At 39.0% G+C, this 11,050-nt stretch overlaps 1 protein-coding gene across 2 annotated transcripts in view; it reads left to right on the top strand.

Annotated features, from left to right (window-relative positions):
- The first annotated feature begins 897 nt into the window (after positions 1-897).
- hmcn1 (hemicentin 1) overlaps positions 898-11,050 on the top strand; it is an 88,869-nt gene continuing 78,716 nt past the window's right edge. The window contains exon 1 of one of the 2 annotated variants that reach the window (XM_023954310.1): positions 898-1,884. In XM_023954310.1, coding sequence (XP_023810078.1) covers positions 1,512-1,884 — 373 coding nt within the window. In that variant the 5' untranslated portion in view covers positions 898-1,511. The remainder of the gene's footprint in view (positions 1,885-11,050) is intronic. The other variant, XM_023954311.1, reaches the window with a different exon arrangement.

Raw genomic sequence — 11,050 nt, 5'->3', positions numbered from 1 at the left:
AGTCTTGCTTGTAAATTATTTTTAAAAAAAACGGAAGATGAAGCCAGAAGGAATATTAAAACTCTTTTCTCCTGTTGCAGCAGTACTGGGACACTTTAACTTTAGTCCTGTTGTTGGGGTAAAAACATTGGGGCTTTTCTTTTACTATTGTTATAGTGTTACTGTATTGTTTTCAGCAATACTATTGGTGGTTGAAAGGTCTTTACATTAAAGAACTAAAGAACAGTTGTCAATAGAGCTACTGATGAGTGAAATATGCCAAATTGGATGCTTGTGTTTGATACTTTTTTTAAATGAGTCCAGTTCTGCTACAAGTTTGGGATTTCTGAAGCAATCTATTGCTGGAGAGCAAAGATAGATTAAACTCTTCAGGAAAAAACCTCAGGCACTGAAAAAAATTATAACTACAACAAAATTACAATTAAAACTAAAACCTAAATAACCTATTACGAATGATGTCACTCATTTAAAATGAAAGACAATAAAACAAAATCTCAAATGATTTGAAATAATAAATGCATGGGTAAGAAAAGTTTTGTGTCATGCAAATGTTTTTGTCTGTAAGAAATGTCTGATATTGTTTTATAAGAGTGTGCAGTCGTTATGGGACTGAAACACTAGTCTATTATCAGGCCGGAACCAATATAGTAGGAAAAACAATAGAGGAAATGATGCATTTTTAGATTACTGTAAACCTTTCTTGAATTATATCCTACAGTAAAAAATTTTAAAATAAAATCAAATTTATGATTTTGCATATGCAAGTTACATTATAGAAATATATGTTTTATGAATTCAAGAACGATTTTTCACCTTTTTTATTGTGTTGACAGTTTTCGTTTTTAGTATTTAAACATATTATATTTTGAACAAATCCTTCCATATTTATAACACACATTTAATATAAAAAACGTGCACGTACATTTTAATTGCGATACGATGTAATAATGTAAATCCTTTGATCCGGATGGAATACCCACAAACAACCGCTAGATGGCAACACATACACAGAAAATTACTAAGAGTTTTTAAAAACATATTTAACTTTACAAAAAATCTTGCGCATTAAACTTATTTGAATCATATATCTATTCAAACATTGATTTAATGTATTAGCAATAAATGCTAATATACAAAGCAGGACTCTGAAAAACAAAAATTTTAGTCCACATATTTCATTTGACCCCAGGCATCTATACACTTTTATGACTTTTATACAAAGAAAAGGAGCTTTTCTTTGTATAAAGAGCAACTTGGGCTCAAACCGTTACCTCCATGTACAATAAAGTTACGAGCTGAGCGCCTTGAGGCCATAATGAGCCTCTCGTCCAATGGCGCGTCTTAGAGTCGTGAGGGTCAGCTGAGAGGTGGTCTTTTAAAGACGGATCTGAACAAGCTCCTGACTCTGCAGGCGCTGCTCCAGCTGGTGCCAGCAGAAGTTCAGCTGACAGAGCCGCGAGACGCAGCGCGCGGGTGAAGGCACCAAAGAGGAAAGTTCCCACTATTGACTTATGCTGAGAGCTCTCCTCTGGAACGGTTCTCATGTTCCTGCTTTCATGTCGGGACTTACCCTGGCGCTTCCAACCGAGACAGTAACATATCCATCAGCAAAAACCTTTGGATCTGACATGGGCCGCGCACTCCTTTTGGTGGCACTGGCGCTGTCCGCGGCGCTTTGCGCGGGTCAGGACACAGGCGCACCGGTCAGAAATGAGGACATCCCCGAGGGCGCGTCCACCCTGGCGTTCGTGTTTGATGTCACCGGATCCATGTACGACGACTTAGTTCAGGTCATCGAGGGGGCATCCAAAATTCTGGAAACATCTCTGAGCAGACCCAAAAGACCTTTGTACAACTTCGCCCTGGTGCCATTCCATGACCCAGGTAATGAAGCCACCATTTAGGAGTAAGAGTTCAATCCATGCCTTCACCTGATTTGTTTTTTTTTTTCTTTCAAATTCTTCTTTGTGCTGTAAATAGTTTGCTCCTAACCCAAACAGAATGTTCTTCACACCTCCTGAGGTGAGACTCTGGGGATGTGGTCCCAGATGTTCAGTCTGACGGTCACCATCATTAGCATTCTTCCAGTGTTACTGTTCTTCAAGATTACAACCACTCTGGGGTGCTCTATGATTCTCAGCTAGAACATATGATGAGGCTGCCTAACTCTGACTCAGAGGTCAAAGGTGCTGGCTTCCAGTCAAAACTCATTTCCAGTGATATTTATAACTCCAGATACAGACATGATCAGGTTTTTAATTCTCTGCCAGGGATTAACAGCATTTAACATAAGTCAATTATGTATATGGTACTGATTTCTCCATATGAGAGGAACATTTAACTTTTCTATCATCTAAAGCATGTTTTTTTTCTCATAAAAATGTAGGAACACCTTTCTAATTCTATGGTTTGTTGTGATGAGATGTTTATGAATTCTGAGAGGTTTAAAGTTTTACTCCAATCATCTTTCTGTTGTAAGTGGTTTTTAATCATGATTATGCAATTTTTTTGCCAAAATGCAAAAAGTAGTTTTCTAGAATATTGTTTCTGCAGAGTTCATGGGAAATTGCCTTTTAAGTTGTGAGCGGGATTGCCTGACTGTGTGAGTCCTCACCTACTTCCCGACATCCTTCTGTTTAAATGCTGATCCGTTAGTGTACAGCCCCTCACAAGCCCAACCAAGCATACCGAGACAATCTTGGGAATCTTTGAAAAACTTTCTTTGATTTCTCCCTCTCAGTTTCAACATCTTTCAAGCCGCTTTGACTAAAAATGTATAGATCCAAGAAATCTGACAGACATGAAAGGATGTAGATGCTCCATGGGTTGGAGATACAAATTCCTATTCCAGATGTTTTCTTTCTTCTTAACTTCAGCATGTCCCAAATTCTTTTGAAGCACATTTCCTTAATCACATATTCAATCTGCAAGCTCTGTGCCTAAAACAATAATTATTCTAGAGGAGGAAAAATGTTCAGAGTATAGGAGTGTAATAAAGGAGGAATGCATTATTGTGTTCCTCTGGGGAAAAGTATACAAAAGAACTGTGATGCTGAGGATCAGACACAGCTTTGTGTTCAGGGTTTGTTTTCACGTTGAACTGTCATAGAGTTCCTCATACAAAACAGCTGAGACAAGAGTGAGCTCCTCCGTTTGCTCCTCTCTAAGATGTTTGTTTGGCCCTCGCTTCAAGGGACATTTGTTTGCTTCTTAAAAAGTTTACGAGCTTGTCAGACGCTCCTTGAAACCCCCCAAGGGAGTATAGGAATGATTCGTAAAGCAACTGCCAGCACGGGTAGCTAAACATTTTACCAAATGGTCTGACCACCTTCTTCCAGCAGATCCTCAGATGTTGTGATTGAGCGAGTCATGTTTTGGTGAAGACTCTTGAGAACCTGTTTCCTTCAGACCGAGATCCATTTGTCTTTTTTTCATTTGGCCGTTGCTCCTTCAAATAAGAGCTTTGCTTTTACACGAATCTCACACTGTAAACCCAACAGTTAGTCTGTGTTTCTGTGGTTCTTTGTTGTGGAGAGGGCAGCAACAAAAGAGCGCTTGGATTTTGGGGTCAAGCCTATGTGGGAAGATCAACCAGGAAGTCTCCCCCTTTTCCTTTATCCTGGAGGGAGCCAAAGAATGAAAGACCGGGGTCACTTAGCTGGTCCTTTGCTGAAATACAGAGATTGTGTGTAACGACATCCAATGACTCTAGTTTTTGGTTTTAATTCCAACGATAGCTTCATGTAAAGAACCTGTACAAAATGTAAGACAAACCAACTTTTTGAAGAGACAAAATATCTTTTTTAGGGGTTGATGGTCAGAATCAGTACTTCTAAAACCAAGAAATACTTTTTCCATCTCAAGGCTACTTAAATTTAGGTCCTGTAAATAAATAATAGAGGAATTGATTGCATTTGGCTGAGCTGAGTCCGTGTTCTTTGGGGAAAGCTTGTTTTAAAGACCCACTCCATTAAAATTGGGTTGTTAACATGTTCTTGTGGCATTTTTCTCATGATGGAGGACATATATAAAGAAAATTAAGCGTAAAATTGCATTTCTGAGTATTTTTTTATTCAAATCATTGTAAAAAGATAGAAAAAGCTGCACATTTAATACTAACATCTTACAGAATCATGGAAGGTATTATGATCAATTAAACTAACTGCAAAAGAAAATTCCCCCAATTAAAGGAAAGGTTTTTTTGTACTCAAAAACATTTTAGGGAAAACTAAATTAAACACTTTTCCTACAGTTATTATGTTAGTAAAAACCTATTTTTTAACTAAGGAGCATCTTCGTTCCTCCACACGTTAGCATGCACAGCACGATATCCTGCCTCCTGCAAAAGGTGATTGGCTATTTAAAAGAGACCCTATAATTTAGACAGAAAACACTTCCAGGATCCTTCATTATGAAGATGAAAGATGAAAAAAGGGGGAAAATATCAATGTCTGCCTTCTAAATGAAAAGATGCACAGATAAACGGAATCATACAGTTAGGAAACAAGTTTCTGCTTAACATCATCAAGATCTTCAAAAATAATTCTCCAAACATTTAGTTTGGAGTTATTCTCATTTAGACCTATTATTTGTTTTAACTACAGCCTGTTTCTCTCAGCTGATGGCCTTGCCTGCTCACATTTTCTCGTCAGTTGTCTTTAGTTAGAGGGAGATGGTTGCAGACTGATGAGAGGGGATGATGCAGCAGCTTCTACCTTTCCTGCGAGATCAAAGGCTCTCCCATCTAAAAAGCTCTCTTTGTTGGTGTTCGGTGCCTTTTCCTACCAGCTCTCTTTTTGGCTTTGTTTCCTTCTTTCCAGAGCAATTCTGTGGCCGAACACCCCGCCTGCATGAGATTACAAGGAGCCCGCATTTAGCCGGACAGAGTCAGTAATGATGCTATTAGCCAGGAATGCCAGAAGACAGAGCAGCAGATTTCTGAGATCGAGAGGATCTTAAGGTTTTGTGCACTATCCCTGAGTTTTACAACACCTGTCAATATTTATGGTTTTACATACTCATTCTACAATGGTCTTTTTTGCTTAATTTCAACTCTTTTAAACTGTGCTGTTATTTAAAAAAAAAACAAGATATATTGATTAAAATAAAAATATGTTCCTTCTGATCTATTTTCAAATTTAACAGCTCTCAGAACTCCATGTCCTTAAAATTATGTCTTAGTTAAAATGTCTAAAAATTAGGTCTTAGTTTGGTTAAATGCTATTCTATTTTGAGTGAGGGTCTCTCATAATTGGTATTTAGGTGTGGGTGCCCTCAAGCATTGTGCATGTTTTCTGTTGGGACTCTCAGCCTCCTCCTGACGTCTAAAAATTCAGCAGCCACTGCCTAGTCTGTCCTTTCAGATCTCTTCTGAGATTAGGGATTTGACTGTTGCTAATCCTCCCTGTGTCAATTTTATCACAGGAATGGCAGCATTACAACGTAATCAAATTACTAAGTAAAACTGGGTCAAATTGATCGATCCTTGGTTAACAGATTTTTACTAAAAAAAAAGAGGAAAATTTATTTTCTTTTTTTTATACGTAAAGGAAAATTTAATGCGTTGCACATCTAAGATTCAAAAATGTATTTTTTAGAAGATCTTGCATAATATTAATGAGGTTAAAGACATTTCATTTTGTCTTCAGTTGGTTTCTTTGATATGTAAAATCCGGCAGATACGAAGCCCACTGAGATGACTATTGTGAATTTGGGCTATATACCGGTAAATAAAATTGAATTGAATTGAGTTGTAGTATTTCTGAAGAAACAGATACATTTGACAGACAAATTTAGCAAATCATGAAAAGCCTAAAAGGTTTCATTTTTTATTCAGGTTTTCTTTCCTGTTCTCCGGCACACATAGTAAACTGAACTGTCTCTAACGTTTACCATGTGTCCACAATGTAAGGAGGAGAAGACTGAGAGTCCAACTCTCGTTCATTTTTGTGAGCCGAGCTCCTGAGGCAAATCAGGTGATTTTGATCATTTCTCCAGCTGCTTTGCTTGTTGGAGGTCAGAGACTTTTAGGGATGTCTGTTGCCGGACCCTTATGTTGCAACTACTGCAAAACACATAGCGATATTTAAAAGCCTTAACAACAAACACGTGGCTTCCATATTTTATAGATTTTTAGTCCCTTCAAATTCAAGTTGAATTTTTTCCAGCTTTTCCAGCTTCGAGCTCTAGCTCCAACAAAAAAACACTTTATTCTGTGTTGGTTTGGCGTTTAGTATAAAATTGTCATTATCCTTTATGGAAGTGAACAATGTTTTTGCATGTTCATTTTGTAGACATTTCCTTACATTTTTACTTGTGAAACCTTTCCTGCGTGATAATTAGTTTTAGGGTGTTTAGATTCATTTAAGTGTTTTATATCTTTTTATTTACGACCTGGCAGACTCATTTGATGAAGATTACCTTTACATCCTTTACTGGTTTCAGAGTTAAACATTTATTTCATACGGCTGGACTTCATGCCAGCTGCTTCTTCCAGGGCTGTGTTTTCACTCCGTACGCTGCTTGGGGACATTAAGTGGAAACATATGGGAGGTGGACATGTGTGAGGAAATGAGGTCTGTGTGTTCAGAAGGCCCTATTACTACAGCAAAAGATAGGGTCTGTTTTAGTCAATTAGTTTTTGCCAACACTAATGCTGCATTTTCAGTTTTTCTGGAAGACTTGACATTATCTTAATTTTTTTGACAATGACAGCCATTTGCTGGAATTTATTGAAACTGCTATGTCGGGTTGCTCCAAGTCAACACGTTGTAGGTCATAGCTAAATAATTTTAATTGATTTAAATCATTTTGTTATTCAGATCATGTGAAAATCAGGAAGAATCCTACTTTTCATTTTTCAACAAAATAAATAAAATACTAGCAAGATTCTATGCAATATTTATGCTGTTCTACCTATTATGTACATAGTTATAATACAAGTCTACTTTTTTGTATTTGGATGCATATTATTCATGGCCTGCGATAGACTGGTGACCTGTCCAGGGTTTATTCTGCCTTCCCCCAGGAGTAGCTGGGACAGGCTTCAGCAACCCAGTGAGCCTGGAAGTAGTTAAAGTCCCACTCTAATCATTTTTAATTTATTATAAAAGCGTTCCCAGTGGTCTTTTAACCCTTGTGCTATCTTAGATTACCCCACCCTTACATTGACGTGTCATTCCTACAATAACAAAGGTGGATAAAGGTGGAAAGATTTCATGTAATCCATGGACACCAGTGAGGTTCACAAATCAATGAAGAAAAAAGGTTCAGAGCACTGTCTAGTGGGTCTAGATGACCCGACTCCCAATATTAAAGTGCCTAGGATAGCACAAGGGTTAATTGTGCATGTTGTTTTTAGCAAAATCCAAAAACCTGTGTTATTTTCTAGCACATAGTTTCTGTAGAGTGGCACTAGTTTATTAGAAATTTGCCTCTGAGTCGACTGAGAGACTGTTGGTGCAGAGTAAGCCTGCTCCCTTCCCCATCATCCATCTTTTTGCACTCTCTCTCTCTAGCTTGCAGCCCCTTACAACCCCAATTTAATATTACCAGTGCAACAAAAGTGGCGAACACTATTGGAGCTATCCAATTTTTAGCCAGATGTCAGCTCAGACGAGGAAAACGAAGACGTTCTTGGATCTATTTGTCTACAAGAGGATCAGGATGGAGCAGGGAGCTTGTGGTCTGCCGAGTGAAGCTTCTATGCCACATGTAGCCACCAAGCTTTTTCCAATTACATTTTTGCATCTGCTCCTGACTCACAATGTGAGAAATACAATTTTGATCCTAGTTTTAAGTTGAATTTTTTTCATTCATGTCTTTCATCATGAGAAAACGTCCACATAAACGTGCTTTAAATTAGCAGATAATTTTTTGGGTAGCATACCTAAAGCACACATATAAGTATATATTCATTTATTGCTCAGGTATTTGCCATAAAATGAATTGTTTTTATTGTTTTTTACCCTCATAAAAACTTTACAAAGTGTTAATTTGACAGTTGTATGCTTTTGGCACCTTCTATACAAATGCAAGTACTTTTTTTATGTGGCGCTGGCAGAATTCAACATCTCCCAGCTTGTATAATTAGCTGAAAAAAAGACCAGGAAAGGAATTAAACTCCTGGAAAAGGTTAATGATGTTATTAAAGCAGGATGCTCACAGCTGTAGTTGTGTATGTTTATAAGAGTAAGGAGGGTGTTTTATACCTAATGCCCACATTGTTCGTCAGAATAAACAGGGCTGTATTTCAAACTGCTAACCCAAACAAAATAATCTTGGCAGCAAAAGGGACTTTTGTTTTTTATTTAATTCTAACATTGGAAAGTCTTTAATGCACCATTTTAAACCATTTCTGAATTTGTAAGGCAAACATACAACTTCAGATATTTGTTTTTAGCTTCTGATACCTGTCGCACCCCAACAACCAGTTGTCCAATCGGGAACTGGTTTCTTTCTGTCTGTGTGGACAGATAACATGGATCACTATTGTTCCAGTTAAACTGCTGAGAGGATGCTCAGAATACTCTGTTGACATAGACATACAGTACATTAGTTGATCAAGTATATAATGTGAAACATTTCATGGAAAGAAAACTTTGTAATATATGAAGGAAATCCCACTGAGATTTCAAGAGGGGACCAGCCTGGATTGGGAGCATATTTTAGATGATAGTGCTACAAAGCAGAAAAGAATAAGAAATAATCAGTCATTTGCATGTTTTTGTCCCTTTCGGGGTCGTAGGGCTGCCGGAGCCTATCCCAGCCACTCTTGGGTGAAGGCAGGGTACACCCTGGACAGGTTGCCAGTCTGATGCAGGGCCATAATCACACAGCCATATACACTCGCATTCACACCTAGGGACAATTTAGAGTAACCTATTAACCTATGAAGCACGTTTTTTGATGGTGGGAGGAAGCCGGAGTCCCCAGAGAAATCTCACGCATGCACGGGGAGAACATCCAAACTCCGCACAGAAAGGTCCCCCACTGTGTGGAAAACACGACCAATGCAGGAGCAAAAACAAGTCAGGGGACATGGTCAGAAACAGGTCAGGTTACTGTGGTCATTGGGGTCAGATTGAACAGGTGGAAGCAGAAATGGTGTTCCCACTGCACAAAACTCTACCGCTGCATCCATAGTGGTCAGATTTTAATGTAGCTTTTGAGAGACTCAAGTTCAAGAAAACCAGAGACTTTGTGACACCAACACAGTTAAAACTATAAAGAAACTTTAATGAGAACATAAGAACTTATAAAAGATTTACTTGAATTTCCGAGCTAATTTTAAGCTTGACAAAACTACAAAACGCGACTGCACTAAACCGTAATCCAAAAAAAGACGACGCAGCATTTTAATTTTAATTTCCACAAGAATTTTAAATTTAGTCTTATATACACAGAGGGAACCAGTTAATCAAACTTAAACAACTGCAGCAGTTGGTATAACCTGATGTGAACACATCTGAAAGAAAGAAAGAAAGAAAGGAAGAAAGAAAGAAAGAAAGAAAGAGTTTGAGTTTCAAAACACCTTTAATGACCAATCATCATTAAACAAATAAAATATTCACATCAAAAAATTAAAGAAAAACACAAAAACAAAGAAACAAACTCAAAAATTTACCACTAAAGAGTCATCCTTGACGAAACACAAAACATTTTGTACAGCCCAAATATTTTCAAAAACATCAAGTGCATGTGTGAGCCTATAAAAACCAAATTCGACGTTCAACCTTGCCACCAAAAGTCTTTTAAAAAGAAACAGGACATCGTCAGACCCAACTCCCCGTATCCGATTTTTCCTCGTCAACCATACCGCCAACTTGGCTTCACCGGAAAGAAAATTTAACAAAACATGGACTCTCCGCTTTCTGGCCAAATATTTTGGCCCATAAATGAAACACACAGATGAAAACTGTTCTCCCAGCCCCTCAAAAAAAGAACGAAGAAGAGAAAAAAGTCCAGTCAGACGTTGACACTGCAAAAAAAGATGTTCCACAGTTTCTGCAACAGAACAGAACGGACACCCATCCCCCGCGCCAGGATTAAGGTGCACCAGATATCTGTTCGTGGCTATGATCCCGTGTACGACCCTCCACTGGAGGTCACCTACCCGTTTCTCAACAGGAGCTTTGTACAGGGATCTCCAACAGCCCCTCGGGGAAGACCCCGTGCCAAACAACTCAGCCCACCTCGACACTCTGACGTCCATCAAGGAGCGCAAGTTCAAAACTTTAACACATAAAAGATATAAAGCCTTCTTCCCAATCGTTTCAAAAGTTCCTATTTGAGGAGTAGTCCAGGACAGGAGTTTAGTTCCGTCCTCCTGCCATCCCTCGCAGGCCGGAGAAACCTGCAGAGGAGGAAAGATGAAATCCACACCATCCACCCACTGGCTAGATGCAATAGGATCCATCACATAGGTTTGATAGGACACAGGCAAGGAGAGACAAATCTCCTTCACGAGATTTTCCAATGTTCTGAGAGATCTTATTCCGGTAAAAGCAGAAAGCTCAGGAGCAGGAGTCATTAGGAGATGTCCAAGCTTCACACAGCCCGCATCTCTCAACTTCGACTTCATGGTAGCAGAAACCAGAATCTGTGAGTTGAGGAGGTCGTTTCCAAAAATGGGTTCTTCGAACAGCCATATTCCAGGTGTTGAAACTATTTCCCTTTTGCAGAGCAACAGTCGCCAGGCTTGTAGGACAGAGCAGTAGAAAGGTGAAAGTCCAGTCAGGTCCAAGGTATGAAGCTGGGGCAGAAACAAATGTTTGTCAAATCCATAACCCCCAGCTTTCCTCAGCAGCACACATGCAGTATCCAACCACGGCAGTCCAAAACCGTGGAGCAGACGCTGCGCTGTCCGCAGTCTAAAGGCGGCTACACGGGCCGAAATATCAATCAGTCCCTGACCGCCCTCCTCAACCGGCAGGTAGAGAATGGCAGCTCTTAGCCAATGATGACCAGACCAAAAGAAATCCACCACGGTCTTTTGAAGTGCAGTGATAAGGCTTGCAGGAGGAGGCAACACCATCATACTATGCCAAAG

Source organism: Oryzias latipes, chromosome 4 (genome assembly GCF_002234675.1).
Source record: "Oryzias latipes chromosome 4, ASM223467v1".
Lineage (NCBI taxonomy): Eukaryota > Metazoa > Chordata > Actinopteri > Beloniformes > Adrianichthyidae > Oryzias > Oryzias latipes.
The sequence above is the reverse complement of the archived record's forward strand: the minus strand, read 5'-3'. Positions and strand labels throughout refer to the sequence as shown.